Here is a 16422-nt window from a genome sequence, read left to right as displayed (position 1 = left end):
CCTTAAAGAGGAAGCAAGTGTTATATCACTACGAGAAAGAATCTTTTTTCACAAAATGGCGGCTGTTGAAAAATATGTTTCGTTATTTCCCTGTTTTTTTGTCGTTCGAAATTAAAAAATAAATATCATAAAATCCTCTCGTAGTGCGATAGTATAATGTATGAAAAAGCTCTTTATAAAATTTCAAGTAAATCGATTGAGAACTTAAGATATCATGCACATCGTTTCTAAAAAAGTAGTTCAGATAGAAACGACTTTAAAGTTCGCACCGAGCTGCCAGTCGATTTGGTCGGCGCGTCACAAAATGAGCTGTAAGTCCGAAAATAATTGAAATTTCGAAGCATCCTTTTAGGGACATATTCTTAAAGGGTTATACTACAAAAATATGCAAAAAAAAATTGATATTTTTAAATTTCTTAACCAGAATACCCCCTTAAAATCTAAAGCACTTTTTTTTCTATTTTCAGTGCGTCACCTAACAAAATGTTCATCCATTTTGTGACGGAAGCGTTTTAAAATTGGGAGATAATGTGAAATATATAGTATGTAATCTTTCTCTAATCTTCTTTTCATTTCGAAATAGTGCAAGTTTTAACCGGGATCAGTTCCATGCAAAATAAACTTAATTAAAAACAAGTAAGGAAGGGCTAAGTTCGGATGTAACCGAACATTTTATACTCTCGCATAGTCAAATGGTATACTCGTTTGAGATTTCTTTGTGGATTGACTGATATTTTCGGTAGAAGGTCAACTATAGGCACTGGGGTCCACATATTTAGTACTTAGGGGTTTGAACAGTTTTGGTTCGATTTAGACAATTTTTGGCCGCAAGGTGGCATACTTTAATTGCATTATTCACGCAAAGTTTTACCCCGATATAATGATTGTTACCTGATTTGCATAGTGGAAAGTGAAAGAATCAGATGGAATTGAAAATGGTGTTACATGGGAAGTAAGCGTGGTTGTAGTCCGATTTCGCCCATTTGCGCACTATGACATAGAAACATGAAAAGAACGTTATGCACCGAATTTGGTTGAAATCGGTTAAGTAGATCTCAAGATATGGGTTTTCACCTAAAAGTGGGCTGTGCCACGCCCACTGTCTAATTTTGAACGCGGTTCCTATAAAGTCATCTCATACCATCCCAGAGATAAAATTTAATGTCTCTGGCGTGTTTACTGCTTGATTTATCGCGCTTTTAGTAGTTTTTAACAGCACCGTTATATGGGGAGTGGGCGGAGTTGCCACCCGATTTCAACTATTTTCACACCGTCAATAGAAGTGCTAAAAACATTTGCTTCTGAATTTTGTTATTATAGCATTAGCGGTTTAGGAGATATGCACATTAAACCTATTAGAGGCGGGACCACGCCCACTTTTTAAAAATCTTGCAGGACGGACGGACGGACAGACAGTCACCCGGATTTCAACTCGTCTCTTCATCCTGATCATTTATATATATATAACCCTATATCTAACTCGATTAGTTTTAGGTGATACAAACAACCGTTAGGTGAACAAAACTATTATACTCTGTAGCAACAGGTTGCGAGAGTATAATAAATAAATCCCTAACTTCTGAAAAACTGGTGGCGTTCTGACAAAACGATGACTTCTAGTGAGTATTGAACAAAACTAGAGAAGCCAAAAGTACTATTAGCTACCGATTGAGACCACAAGTCAATTTCCGAGCAGAATTTCGTCGAATGAAACCCTATTGGGTTTAACTTTATTCTATTTATTTAACAAACTTTAAGGTATTATCATGTAATCAGCTTACTGAATATCGTACGAGTTTATAGAGAATATTAGAAGTTGAAAATGTTTAAGGAATGGAGTTGTTGGGCTTTATATCATTGCAATTTTAGACTTCATAGAGTAACCGCACATTGACCAGATCTTCATAATATGTTTCACCGCGGACACAACTTTTCATTCGAGTTTCTGAATTTCTAATCGCTGTATTTAACTCCAAGCGTCAATATCTATAATTCTGTGATTAGGGGCGTGGAAGCACGAGTGAACATTTAAAAAATCGCAATAAGGCGAGAATTTAAAAACTTATTTTTGCTATTTACAAGTAGCGCACTAATTAGTTTGGATTTGGATGGGTTCAACTTTGTCAAAACATATATATAACCTAAAACAATATAATACACTTTATGCCACAATATTTTTGAAAAGCTTATTTTTCAAAAACTTTCCTTTCGGGCCCCCAACAACACCGATAAGCGCTGATAACCTCTACACCTTGCAATATCATCTTACGCGCTATTGGGGGTAGCACTGAGCCATGCAACGCTGCTATTGACAAAAATATAAAAATACATTTGTATATTTGTAATTATCAGCATGCAGATATGTATTGTACATACATATATACATATTTGTGGCGTTGCACTGGCGCTTGACGCAAACAACAGGTTGTTGACAATCGCATGCTAGCCCAATCATGACACTTACAAAGGCTCACATGCGTACATATGCATATACATATATGATCGGAAAGAGTTTTTTGTATATATTTACTCTAAGTAAATATTTACATATTTTTGATACAATATATTTAATTTCGATTTGTAGTTTATACATATGTATTTGTATGTACATGTTTATGTCTGTATATTTCTACACGATTTGTTGTCTTAAAACTGGTTAAATTATTACGGGCTTGGAATTATTACAAAATAAAGGCAATCAAACTATTGCGAGCTATTTGTAGTAAGCAATTTTCAAAATATGTGTTTTCACCAAACCAAAACATATGTTAATTATTTTGTGGCAATATTTTTAAGTGGCTAAAGTCGACTCATGTACCATACATATAAGGTGTGAAATTTTGAAATAATTATTTTTTGATCAAGCTATTGCATAGCTTTTATCGCGTGCTTTGAGCGCGGCGACCGAATCAAGAAATTCCGTAACGGAAATAAACCTAACACGATCACAAAGTATGCGCAAAATGCTTACATACTTGTAGGCGTATTTTTGCATATATCAAGCGCAACAAATCAATTGAAGAGGGTGATGCAAAAATTATAATATTTAAGATACACTTTTTTTAATGGCCAATAAAAAATATAGAATTTAAATAATAATTTTTTCAATATTCGGAGTCATAATATTAGTAAAATTATTATTATTTTGGTAAATAGCTATCCCATCTTTTGGAACAGTATCTCGTTTGACTTGAACCAGACAATTGAAATTAGTTATTTCAATCGGATTATCAATTGTAATAAATTTCCACTTAGCTTGGCTGGCGATGTCAACATCAACTTCGCTAATAAAATATCAAAGCGGTTGACAACTTTTCTTTCGGAAAAACTTGATTTTAAAATGAATAATGATCTATAAAAAAATATGAGACCAACATTTAAACAATATTAAGTCTTCATTTGTTCAATAAAAGAAAAAAAGTGTAACTCAATTAATATCAAATAAAAAACGTGAATTAATATCAAAGAAAAAAAAATACTGCATAAAAAATAAATAAATATTTATGATTGCATAAGTTGATAAGGCATGCTATGCAATAGCTTTACGGCGTTATTCCCCGAGTGCCACACGTACTTTTGCCTATTTCGATTGTCTATACCCTTAAAAGTAACATACTAAAATTGAATGAATTTATCAAATATTTTTTAAGTTACAGGCTTCTAAAGTGTAGGCGCTCAGCTCCATCAGTTTATCTTTAAACGCGTTTTTTTCGAAACAGCATTTTTCGCGTTTACTGTAGTGATTCCTCGGAGAGAAATATTTCAAACTGTATATACTGCATATTCTGTATTAGGTCTTTATATAATAATCTACCAATTTTGGCAGACCAAAAACGATCAAATTTTGTATAAAATTCAACTTTTTTTTTAAAGCCACAAATTTTGATTTTTTTTCGATCGTAGTGTATTGTACGGAGAATATCATCTAGCTGAGAAGTTTTTTTTAGGTTTCATTCGTGAAGAAGAGCAGAATTAATACAGCGTTGTAGGACTTTTTCTTAGCGTCATCAGAGATCGTATGCAACTCGAAATATAGTATTATATTTTTCAATTCAAAAATGTTACTTTGTATTCTTATAATGTGTATATTTATTCTCGTTAAAATTTAAAACAATTAATAAACACTTAATACAAGCCTTTTATTTTTTACATAAATATATTTTTTAATTCACAAAAATCACATTTTTTAGGCTGTCACAAAAGGTGTGCCATTTAAGTCGACTTAAGCTAAGTTGTTTTAAGAATTCTGATAAAAATGTGTGGTATACTTTTGCTACTTTTTATTTTCTTAATTTTCGATACCAAATTTTATATTATTATACCCAGAACCAGGTATATTAAATTTGTCATGGAGTTTGTAACACCTAGAAGGATACGTCGGAGACCCTTTAAAATATGTACATACTTGTATATAAGTGATCAACTTGACGAACTGAGTCCATTTAGCCATGTCCGTCTGTCTGTATATATGCGAACTAGTCCCTCAGTTTTTAAACTATCGATCTGAAATTTTGTACCTGTACTTTTCTCACTAAGCTGGGCATTTGTCGGAATGGCCTATATCCGACCACTATAGCATATAGCTGCCATACAAACTGAACAATCGGAATCAAGTATTTATATGAAAAACTTTTTCATTTGACGAGTTATCTTCACGAAATTTGGCATGGAATATTATTTAAGGCAATAAACCTATCTCCGAAGAAATTGTATAGATCGGATAACTATAGCATATAGCTGCCATATTAACTGAACGATCGGAAAAAAGTGTTTGAATGGAAAACTTTTTTTTTTGACGAGGTATCTTCACGAAATTAGGTATGAGTTGTTGTCTAAGGCAACAATGTAATCTTTGAAGAAATTTTTCAGATCAGAGAACTATATCGTATAGCTGCGATACAAATTGAACTATCGGAATTAAGTTCTTGTAAGGAACCTGTGTATGTGAAAGGTATTATAGGTTCGTTGCAACCGAAGTTTACGTTTTTTCTTGTTATTTTACCATAATTATCAGATGTCATCACATTTGAAATCTTGTTGCCACTCCATATCCATGTACAAACATATCTTTATGTATATTTATCTTCATTTATTTATACACATTCGCGTGAGCAGTGTACAGAACTTTTTGTTTACTAATATTGCCAATTTTTATTATCCAAACATATGTACATATGTAAACATAAGTCCTATATGTATATGTAGGTACATATTTGTATATGTATATGTGCGTATTTACCATATATTGATTGACTAATATTTATGAGCGTAAAAATTGGCAAATGTAATGTAAATGAATATAAAATTTATTAAGTAAATTATTATTCATATATACGTACATATTGTATAAATACATATGTATGTAGTTACATATAAAATACACATAATTAAAATATAAAAGAAAATTTAGTACTTATTTATAGATCATTAATCGGTTTCTTAATCTGACGAGGGTAGTGTAATAAGTGCGTAATATTGTCAAAAAAAGGTACTTAATTATTTTTTAAGAAAACAATATATTGATCCCCCTTCTTACAGCATACAACTATTGCACCGACGTGTAACGCTTTGTTTCTGCTGTTGTTGTAGTTTCTCAAATTATTTCGAGGAATGGTGTCTACTTTAGTCCGAATCAATTTCGGTTACCTAGACACGACTGTCGTCAGAAGATATCGCTTCCCTTCTCTTCTTCTTTTTCTTTTCCCTGACATACCAAATATAAGTCCTGCATTCAATAAGTTACCGCATGACTCTGACCACCTCTTTGCATGCCCTATGAACCACATTCATCAAACAGCCCTCTCCCTATGGTTCGACCCCGTTGCTGACCTGCCGTTAGATGACAATCAACTTGAACCTTAAACAACAACAACCAGCCAACGAAGTGCATTTGGAGAGTCCACAGGGTTTCTCTACTTACCAAGGTTCCCGCAGGATCCGTGCTATTTAATACGTTCCGACCAATGACTTTGTCCCTAACAAGAACCAATGATTGGCTTACGAGTTGGTAGCTGCCAAAAATAGGAAAGTGGTTAACGTTGTTAGAAAGTTTAATCACGTCAAATGATACCAGAGTAAAGTGAACCCAAGGTCGCTTTTTGTTTTGGTAATATCGTTGAGAGTTGATGTACATTTTATAGAATTCAGGAAAGAAATAGAAGGGATAAATATTTCGCTAATGATCGAATAAGGTACTACCTCAAGCTCGGAGTTTTGGTCCGTTTTTGAATGATAATCATTTTGTCGTTTTTCTCGATATATTGAAAGGAATCAATCATACGCTGCTGAGTTTTGTTAGGTTCTGAAATCTGTTTGATTTTTACATGGATGGATTCAAACCACCGTGATATTATTTCTATAGCTGACGCCACTCAGTACAGAGTGTCAAACTTCTGACATTAAAAAATTCAAATTATTTAAATGATGGTGAAGCCTGTGGTTGCAAGCTAATCAAAGTTATCCGGTTCATATGGATCACAAGACAATCTAAAAATTTGAATACAAATTTCACACTATAATTACGTTAAGCACAGAGTTAAAATATAAAAATATTTAATTTTTTCCAAAATACCTTTCTTTAATTCAAATGAACATTATACACATATACGTCATTTACATACATACATATGTAATTTGCAATAGCACCAGACAGTGGAAATCTCAAAGAATCATAATTTACATAAAAGTTTTTTATTTTTTAATTTATTTTTAAACTTTTTAGTGGCTTTGATAAGTTTGGTTCATGCAATTTGCGGAAAGATTTTCTCTTGCATTTTATAAACAAAAACCCAACGAATGTCATATACATATGTAGGTGTAATGGATTAGCATGTCTATAAGTACTATGTGTGTATAAAAAACATGTATTGCAGAGAAAATATTACCGTTATTTTTATTTATATAGATGTTGTAAAATTTTGAGTGGAAAAAATTAGTTCTTTATTATTGCTTTGATAATGTATCCAATAACTGTGTGTAAGAATTTGCAAATGTCAAATGATGTTGACTTTTAGTTGAATTAATTTTCCATGCAAAGTTTTTTGTGTGTGAATCGCTGATATTACTTGAAAGAGATATTGTTGGGACTGTTGGATGTAGGAGAAAATTAAATGTGTAATATTTATGTAGCAGACAACTGAAATATGGCTAACAGACGCATGAACGCAGTAAGCATTGTTATTAAAATATCTATTTTCTCTTTACGATCCCGGCGATGTTCGAGTAAATATCTTTCGTTGTAATTAACCGCGTTACCGACGCATCTGAAAACCATTCGATCCATCCGGACCACGAGGCAAACGTAAAATGCTCTCTTGCTGTTGTAGTCTTAAAGCTGATGATGACACGCTGCCGCCGACTACGGGCGACCATGTTTGATGTTGGTTCTGTGGTTGTGGTTTCGGTTGTTGGTGCTGATGCTGTAACGTAGTCGGTAGCGGAAGTGGCAGCAGCGCTGACATTGAACGGGTGTTATAAGCGGGTGGTATCTGTTGTTGCTGTTTCTGTTGCTGCATATAATAATAGTTAGATTGTTGTTGCTGCTGCTGCTGTTGTTGTTGCTGCTGCTGATGATTGTAATAGTTATTATACATATTAAGTGGCGAACCATTACCACCACCGCCACCTCCGCCTTTGCCGCCAGACTGATTGACCTTGGGGGAAGTGGTGTTGCCCTTGTATGCATTGTTTGTGCTGACAGTCGTGTTGACAGTGGCGGTTGTTGATGCAGTCGAATTATTTGAAGCGTTTGACGCGCTGACAAAGTAGAAAAAAGTGATTTTAAATGAGACTTTAGCAAGTGAAGTCGCTTAGGTTACTCACCCCACATCATCTTCGGGATTTTTTGCTGATCCTAAAATGCGTAAACGGGCTTCTGCGTATTCCTGCTCACGTTGTTGCAACGTTTTAATGGGCTGACGCGGCTTAATACCGTTATTACGCGGCTCCATTGATTGTGTTGGACGACGTAGTATCTTCACAGTCTGCAAATTGGTTGGTGTCGCATAATTCTGAGACTGGAACTCGTCGGCCGGTTTATGTAACATCATCATAACCGGCTGAAATGAAGCTGCCATATCGTCCAGTGGCGATTTTAAATCAGCGGCAGTGGTAGTACCGCCTATTGCGGCTTGTACATCGCCACTACTGTTATTTGCGTTGCGCTGTAGTAATTTCATCGGAACGGTTGCGGCGACAGCAGGTGTTGGAAACTCAACTGCGGAGAATGTAAATTGTTTTAGATCACCTGTTGTTGAAGTTGCGTTTGTTGCTTGGGAAAACACTGCAAGCGAAGAATTTGCTGAACTTGTCGAAGTTGTCGAATTTGTTGGCAAATTTGAGCACTTTTTGGCACTATCGGTTTTTTGAGGTTGTGTATCCTGTTGTTTTTGTTGTATCTTCTGCAATGTATCTGTCAACTGAAAATTAAGGAAAATTAATATATGAAATCTTTAATTCGAAAATTGAAATATTGGATGCATATTACTTACGCCAGCTTCATCAATTTCCTCCCAGTTGTCTAGCACTTCGTCACCATTGGACATTTCTAGCTGGCGGCGTTTTGGTGGACTGGTGTGTGCAAACTTCTTCACACCCGAAGTTGGAAACAAGTTGTATGCTTCAGTGTCCCCCTATATCCTTCTAAAGCACACAGATTTTCCACGTTGTGAGAATTTTTATAAACTTAACGAATTTTAACAACGTTCAAAGCTTTAAATTGCAACACAGCAATTTATCTTTTGCTAAGAAGTCTGTCACTGTGCGTTTTTTTTTTTTTTTTTGCCTTTAATCGCTGCTTGCGCTGTAGGGCCGTCTAATGCTGCTGTTGCTCTGCCTTTCACTTTCGTCTTTTCCTGCTGCTCGCACTGTTCCGCTTTCCTTTACTCATGAATAATCCATGTGTAGGTTTTAAATAATTATTATTGTTTAAAATATTATTTTCCCGACTGCCTTTGGCAATGCAAATAAATTTAAAGAACTTCTCAACGATTATATGGTCGCCCTTTCTATTACGTTTACTGACAATAGCAGCGCTGCTACTGTTTCCACAACTTCCAGTTCCTCGTTGTCTTTTCACTATTTCTTTCGCTTCAGCCAGCGTTGCAAATTTTCCACTACACAATGTCTTCACGCTTTTTTTAGAATTTGTCTTTTCTATATTTCTATAATTAATAGCAAATTTTACAAACTGATTTACGTTTACACTTCGAATTTCACACGTTTTTTAAAATTAATTAAAATAGAATGTGTGAAATTTGGGTGGAATATCAAATTTATATTTTCCTCTGCCACCGCTGCTGCTGCTGCTGCTGCAACTCCGCTACTTCCACGAATCACGACTACGACGATTAGGAAAGGAACGATGAGCAATCACAAAGAAACGATAAAATATAAATGCAAGAAAACTGTGGGATGTGGATCATAAGTGGGTCTGTTCCCTTACATCCATGCAAGATGTAAAAGTACAAAATTTCCAACTGATAACAAAAAACAGCTGATAGTATTGAAATAATAACATTAATGTATATGAAAATTGGCGAAATGCTTCCACAAAATTATAGAATTGAGTTTTTAAGCAATTACAAAGAAACGATGATATAAAATATATGTACAAGAAATTGTGGAATGTGGATCACAAGTGGGTCTATTCGCTTACTTCCATGTAATATGCAATTGTAGAAATTTTCCAACTGATAAGAAAAAACAGCTGATTGTAGTGATATAAAAACATTAATGTATACAAAATTTGGCAAAATGCTTGCAGAAAACTACAATATATGTTAACTATGAGTTTTTAAATAATTTTCTCAAAAATTATAAATTATCCAGGCAAGTAGATATAAAGATTTGTGTAAATGTAGAAATTTTGACATACATAGCATAATAGAAAAGGACCGCTTTATTTACTAAATCAAAATTTAAAAAAATGCTCAGGTGCACTTTTTGTGTTGTTATTTTTATGTACACGTATTTCTGTATTTACGATTTCATAACATAAAATTAAGATTATAACGGCGTTGTAATTTGCGAACACCGCTGAACTCTAATGACATTTTTCTTTTCATATCTCCAGCTGACATTCTTGATTAATAATAATTTTGATCTTGTTTCTTTCTATTTTTACATCCTCAATTAACCAATAACAACACGCTATTACAGCAAAAGAATTAAAATTAATCAGTGCAGCATTGTGGATACGTATATACAAAAGTAATATTAAAGCCTTTAAATTAAAAGAGTCACAGCAAATCGCAAAAATGGATTTCACAAGTTTTGCACAACCCAGTAATGTGGACGCAAATAATGAAAAGAATTCGACGGATTTACACTTTTGGAAACATGTTGAATATATTGAAAATCATGGAAAAGATCAGGACGATTACGAATACTGCATGACCGAATTTTTACGTATGTCGGGTATATATTGGGGTGTTACAGCCTTAGATATAATGAACCAGCTGGATCGCTTGGATCGTACATCGATAATAGATTTCATACGCCGCTGCCAATGTCCGGTTACAGGCGGCTTCGCGCCTTGTGAAGGTCACGATCCCCATATATTGTACACACTTTCTGCCATACAAATTCTATGCATTTATGAAGCTTTAAATGAAATAGATTGTGAAGCAGTTGTGCGCTACGTAAGTGGTTTACAACAATTCGATGGCAGCTTTTTTGGCGACAAGTGGGGTGAGGTGGATACACGTTTTAGCTTTTGTGCTGTTGCCATACTTACACTATTGGGACGTATGGAGGGCACAATTAATGTAGATCGTGCAATCAAATTCGTAATGTCATGTTGTAATCAAACCGATGGTGGCTTTGGTTCGAAACCGGGCGCCGAATCACATGCCGGCCTCATATACTGTTGTGTGGGCTTTCTTTCGCTAACACAAAGTTTACACCTGCTCGACATCGATAAATTGGGTTGGTGGTTATGTGAACGACAACTCACCTCGGGTGGTCTAAATGGACGACCAGAAAAACTGCCTGACGTCTGCTACTCATGGTGGGTACTCTCTTCGTTAACCATTATGGGACGTCTACATTGGATTAGCGCCGAAAAACTAAAACAATTTATACTAACGTGTCAAGATAGCGAAACTGGTGGTTTTGCCGATCGTACTGGTAATTTGCCTGATATATTTCATACACTTTTTGGCATCGGTGCACTTTCGATATTGGGCTTTGAGGGACTCAAAGCAATTAATCCCACACTGTGTATGCCACAGTATGTAATCGATCGTTTAGGTATCAAACCGCAAATATTGTCAAAACCATAAAATGGAAAATGTAAAGCGAGTTGATTTTCTGTAACAGCCATTCTACGCAAAGTTTTAAAATATTCTGTAAAGTATATAAAGTTTGCACAGCTCCAAAAAATAAGCAATTGAAAATAAACTTGTAATTGCTATATTTTATTATTTGTTTTTATTAAGTATGTATAAAGAAAATGTAAACTAAAATTGCTTTAATTCCTATATAAACCGTATCAAAGATATGTGTATTTTCTTTATTTATATTTGTTTACACGCACCCACAGTTAGTAAATGTAATAGTCAAGATAAAATAAGAAAACAGAATTAAAGACCTTTGTGTTAAATAAGCGATAAAATGTACAATAATAAATAATATATTTAATGAAAACACGTAATGCCTTTTCTACTTGTTTTCACTCTTACACATATTTTACACACAAAATATTTTCATTGTAGACGCATTTCACATATTAAATATTGTTTACACAAGAATCCACACATCATCATCATAGACAATAAACAACAACATTATAAGTTCCGTTGCATGTCACAGCAATCGAAGTATTGTTTAGCGAGAACTACATGCCAAAATAAATTTTAGACAGCAAGAGCGTTTATAATTGATTTAAATTTTTATTAATTAAGTTATTATTATTTAATAAAGTACAGTACAGCATTAGATCGTCATTTGCAACAAATTGCAATTTTTTTTATATTTACACAATTTAAACAATATACTACTACAGTCATATAGGTTTAAAAAAATTGTTTGTTTTATATACACGATACATTATAACATTTAGGACGACTATCTAACACAAATTGATCAATACCAACACATAGTGTTAAATGATTAAAAACTATGATTAGTTAGACACAAGTACATCCCAATTATTCACAAAAAAATCAATTAAAGTCAAACTAGTATAATACATTAAGATTATCGCATTCAAATACAAGTTATAACATTTTAGTTTACTAAGGCACTAAGGCGTTTAGCTACAACATACAATTATTACCGCTAAGTCCTAAATAGCCTCGAGTATTTGCGCATGTCTACCGACAGCCGCCGCTGCACTGGCTTTAGAAATATTGGGTTCCTAGTTACGTTCTACAAAGCACTTTTAATTTTTATACTACCAATTCATTATTACTACGTAAAAATTTTTATATGTATACTTTTTGGATGTGTTTGCGATATTTTCATTATTGTAATTTAGATTTAGGAATTGTATTTGTCATCGCTGGTCAAAACATTGTACGCACAGCCCAGCGCCCATGAAATTTCATGTCCATCGATTTTTTTATAAAGCTGCATATTAAAAACGAAACATTGTTATTGAGATAATACAAAAAATCAAGTTTATTAAGTATTACCTTTATTTTCTTACTATCACCCAATCCGTAGCCTTCACGCAACAGAACCGAAATAAAAGTCAAATCGAAACACATAAAAGGCTGTTCGTCGTTCGCAATGCTGCATATTTCTTCCGCCTTTTTGCGGTAAGCAGACACTGTTATCTCACCGCCTTGGAACGGATCAATAAGCCCAGATTCTATGGCACGTTCGAAATAATAACTAAAAGCCGCCACCGTATGTTGCTTCAATGTGAAGGGTTTCGGTTCAACCAATGGCAAAACTTGAGTTTTGACTGCCTCTAAGCATTCTTCAAAGTCTACGATCGGCTCTTCAGTAGTAGATTTCGGATTCGGTTTGCCACTGTAAAGAAAAGTAGGAAATATTTAAAATATGCATCTAAACTTTGTAATTTGCATTCTCTTTACCTCACTTTATATTCTATATTCGAGTAAGTCCATGTACGATTGCTAATTATCGGATTAACACATACAGATTCCACATTATTCTCATCCTTACTGTAACCCTTTGTAAATACTGAGTGACGCGCCGCCATCAAACCTAAACCTAAATAGCTGTGCGTAAAAACAGCAATTTGCCGATTCAATGTATTCACTTCGTGCATATACTTTTCGTAGAGCGGTAACTGATCGGGGTCGGTAGGTGCAAATGTGACTTGAGTACTACCGCCACCCAAATCCAAAGCAGCAGCTTGATTGATTTTGGAAAGGCGGCCAAGCAAAAAGTTAACTGTAAACCACGAAAAAATTCCTTCGTCAGTTCCATCCATAATCTCTACTGCGTCTGTCTCAACGCTAAAACCCGACTTTTCGAAAAGTTCACGCACGGCATTTAAGAGATTTTTGGCCTTGTGTTGTGGCAGTAGCCTCAAGCCGGCTGTTGCTTTAAGCACTAAAGGCGTTGTTGACCATTTTTCCTTGGGTACAAACACTTTAGCGTCATCAAGTAGCAGTTTAATGGAATGTGCACCTTGAGATGGATTTTCCGCAAAGGACGAGAGTCCCGGCTTGCGTTCTTTGAAAAGCTCCTCAGATAAGACCAGCTTGTTGTCTTTAAAATTGTATGAATGAATTATTTTTAATTTTATGGTTGATATTAATAAATGAAAGGGTAAATAATTTCATATAATTTTTAATTACCAATGAAGCTTCTATCAAATTTGTATGCCAAAACGCGACTACCGGTCGAACCAGCGTCGATGATAACTGCAAACTGATTGCGTGTATAACCTAGTTTCGATGCCAAGCGTACCAAAAATGGGCTGGTGGAGTCCACGTACACACCTGTGGGGATCGTTATTATAACTTAATGTTCCAATTATTTTTAAAAATATTTACCGAAAAAGAATAGCAGAAATGTAGCTGACAACACTAGACAAAGAAATGAAAGCTTTAGTCCTCTAGGTAAGCCCTTCGACCCACCACCGTTGGGACTGCTAGATTTTCGTCGAATGGTAGCAGCACCACCCGCTTGGTCATCATTTGTGTTCAACTACAAGCATTAAAGAAAAAATACAAATTTTTTGTGGTTTGTTCTTTCTCTTAGCAGAATTAACGTTATTTCGGCAAACTTACCAATTGGTATTCAAACATCATTATACTAAATTTAATTAAACATGTTGTTGCGTTTTATGGTCTAAATAAACTTAAATTAAGCCAAACGGCTGTATAAATATAAAGTTTAACTTTGTAAAAGACTGTCTAGGTTTTAGTATAATTGTTGTAAATGCGGCAAACCGAAATGTCAAAAATAATTTGTTGTCGTAAAAGAAGGACGTGTGAAAAACAAGTACAATGATGTTATCGAAAACCAGCTGAGCACTTCAGCACGTATATCGTATTGTCGAATATAAGTAAACGATAAGCCGCATATCGTAATATTTCCTACATATTTTATTATATATTTTTTTAGGTATTAATCTAATAAATATTTTATATAACATATTTATGTAACGAAATATATAATTAAAAAAACTTGTGAATTTACTTTGCTATTTTTTGAATATTAAAATAAATACATATCGGTAAAGTTAATACAATGGGGTAATACTAAAATATTGTTCAAATAAATATATAGATTTTTTTTTTATATTACTGTTAGAAAATATTTATTTTAAAGAACTTCTGTATTTGTTTTGCTAATTTTTTAATTTTATTTAAACATATTCTTTAATTAATAATTTAAATAATATTTTTTGTAAAAAGAGCAAATATTTTGAAATGTCATTTTACTATTAAGAGTTCAAGATTTACCTGTGCATCAATTCAACGACAAGCATTTTGTTATCATTTTAAAAACATTCACAAATTATTATCTTATCTAAGATCAGCGAATTTTAAAATTTTACAATAGAATTTATTACATATCTCTCTCTTATCAGTGAAGTGTGTATTCGTATAATTAGCATTAAGAACTACGGCAATAGTGATTATATATTTTGCAAGCACATTATGAAATAGCAAATGTAGTATGTCGGTATTTTCAGACATCTTGTTGGAAAAGCTTTGTAAATTAACTTTTTCTTATCATATTGCAATATTGTACTTGGAAGTGTACAGTAAATTAAATATATTACATTATTAAACTTAGATTAATTTTAAATTATTTCTTGGTTTTTATGATTTTATATTCGTAGAACGCAAAGTCTCTATTTTTTTTATGCAGCTGACAAAACAGTGGAGTTAGAAAAAAATAAAACATAAATTAAATCTATTCATGATAAATGAGCCCTGACCACAACAAAACTTCCCGTCACTATTTGTTTTTTTTTTAATGACCAACAAACTCACTACAATAATGTCATTAAACTTGGCATCAAACGTGCAATTTTATATATAGAAAAATAAACTTTGATCAAACACTAAATAGCTTGTAGGTATTTGTAACGATAGAACTGCTAATTACTTAACAGCATCGCTGTACTTAGCAAATATATATACATTTATATAGATATTAAAAGGCAAATAACCTATACAATATATTTTAAATTAGGTTAGTATTAAAAAAAAAATATTTTAATGAAAAGTTTTGTATTTGCAATCTAAGCGACAAGCAACATTTGAGATATGAACTAGTATATCCTCTTGATCCCGAAAAACTACTAATATACCTCTGAGAGTGCAAAGGTTTCTAATAGTTTATCCCATGTCATGGAAAGCTAAGCTGGTAAAACCTGTCAAAACCACAATTTATGCTATTGCTTATGCCTTCTGTAAGTCACTAAATTTCGGCTGAATTTCTAGCCTGTGGCTAGTTAGAGAAATACTAAAATTTAAAACAATATATTTTTACTTTTACTCACCTTACGTTGCCGCACATCTTTTGGCGACGTCATCTTATTTTATTTGTTCGTTATTGTGTTTATATCAAAGTAATGCGCAAATAATATAAATTTGATTAAGTACTGCTAGACTGGTTAAATGGCGAGTTACGTGCGGCTAATTGAAGCGAATCACTTAACATTAACTTAATAAATATGAACAAAGCACTGTTTAGTGTGTTTACTTTATCTAGCACGACTCTACAAGTTGGGCATGTTTTCTTCCGTCGCGTTGCCCTATCTTCGAACTTATTAGTAGCAAGCGAATATTCCAATAGCACACTATTCACTAATTTAATACATTGCGCTTTAATTCCACAGGAACTACTAAAATTTTGCAGCGAAATGAGACAGCGACCGGCAATGCAACAGCAGACAAACACACAAATATATAGAAATAATACTAAGTTAAAAAATGGCAGCCTTAAAAGTGGAAGCGCATGCAACGCTGTAGCATATGGGGTACA

At 33.7% G+C, this 16422-nt stretch overlaps 3 protein-coding genes across 4 annotated transcripts; 1 reads left to right on the top strand and 2 right to left on the bottom strand.

Moving 5' to 3' along the window:
- Positions 1 to 6674: 6674 nt before the first annotated feature.
- On the bottom strand, positions 6675 to 9344 carry LOC106616140 (nuclear transcription factor Y subunit beta). The gene is made up of 3 exons (XM_014232648.3): positions 8490 to 9344; positions 7822 to 8417; positions 6675 to 7755 (listed from the first exon to the last, which is right to left on the bottom strand). Exons 1-3 carry the CDS (start codon positions 8541 to 8543, stop codon positions 7251 to 7253), a joined length of 1155 nt encoding a protein of 384 aa, XP_014088123.2. The 5' UTR covers positions 8544 to 9344; the 3' UTR covers positions 6675 to 7250.
- Positions 9345 to 10089: 745 nt separating this feature from the next.
- RabGGTb (geranylgeranyl transferase type-2 subunit beta) lies at positions 10090 to 11648 on the top strand. The gene has a single exon (XM_014232519.3). The coding sequence runs from the start codon at positions 10257 to 10259 to the stop codon at positions 11280 to 11282; it is 1026 nt and encodes a 341-aa protein (XP_014087994.2). The 5' UTR covers positions 10090 to 10256; the 3' UTR covers positions 11283 to 11648.
- A 223-nt stretch (positions 11649 to 11871) lies between these two features.
- On the bottom strand, positions 11872 to 16299 carry NTPase (ectonucleoside triphosphate diphosphohydrolase NTPase). 2 transcript variants are annotated; one of them, XM_014232497.3, is made up of 6 exons: positions 15938 to 16299; positions 13974 to 14127; positions 13776 to 13919; positions 13044 to 13686; positions 12636 to 12978; positions 11872 to 12570 (listed from the first exon to the last, which is right to left on the bottom strand). In XM_014232497.3, exons 1-6 carry the CDS (start codon positions 15968 to 15970, stop codon positions 12481 to 12483), a joined length of 1407 nt encoding a protein of 468 aa, XP_014087972.2. In that variant the 5' UTR covers positions 15971 to 16299; the 3' UTR covers positions 11872 to 12480. The 2 variants fall into 2 exon arrangements, with proteins under 2 accessions (XP_014087972.2, XP_069963263.1); XM_070107162.1 differs by lacking the exon at positions 15938 to 16299 and adding an exon at positions 14211 to 14457.
- Positions 16300 to 16422: the final 123 nt, after the last annotated feature.

The sequence above is a fragment of the Bactrocera oleae genome, chromosome 3 (assembly GCF_042242935.1).
Source record: "Bactrocera oleae isolate idBacOlea1 chromosome 3, idBacOlea1, whole genome shotgun sequence".
Lineage (NCBI taxonomy): Eukaryota > Metazoa > Arthropoda > Insecta > Diptera > Tephritidae > Bactrocera > Bactrocera oleae.
This window is presented reverse-complemented; position numbering and strand designations above follow the sequence as displayed.

What these genes read in the sequence shown, in the direction of transcription:
- LOC106616140 (XM_014232648.3), bottom strand. Translation starts at nt 8,543, where the DNA reads ATGTCCAATGGTGACGAAGTGCTAGACAACTGGGAGGAAATTGATGAA. An exon ending in AGGAAATTGATGAAGCTGGC is followed by an intron (nt 8,418 to 8,489) that starts GTAAGTAATATG and finishes CTTAATTTTCAG; the next exon opens with TTGACAGATACATTGCAGAA. An exon ending in AATCCCGAAGATGATGTGGG is followed by an intron (nt 7,756 to 7,821) that starts GTGAGTAACCTA and finishes CTACTTTGTCAG; the next exon opens with CGCGTCAAACGCTTCAAATA.
- RabGGTb (XM_014232519.3), top strand. Translation starts at nt 10,257, where the DNA reads ATGGATTTCACAAGTTTTGCACAACCCAGTAATGTGGACGCAAATAAT.
- NTPase (XM_014232497.3), bottom strand. Translation starts at nt 15,970, where the DNA reads ATGACGTCGCCAAAAGATGTGCGGCAACGTAAG. An exon ending in AAGATGTGCGGCAACGTAAG is followed by an intron (nt 14,128 to 15,937) that starts GTGAGTAAAAGT and finishes TAATGCTTGTAG; the next exon opens with TTGAACACAAATGATGACCA. An exon ending in AATATAGAATATAAAGTGAG is followed by an intron (nt 12,979 to 13,043) that starts GTAAAGAGAATG and finishes TTTTCTTTACAG; the next exon opens with TGGCAAACCGAATCCGAAAT.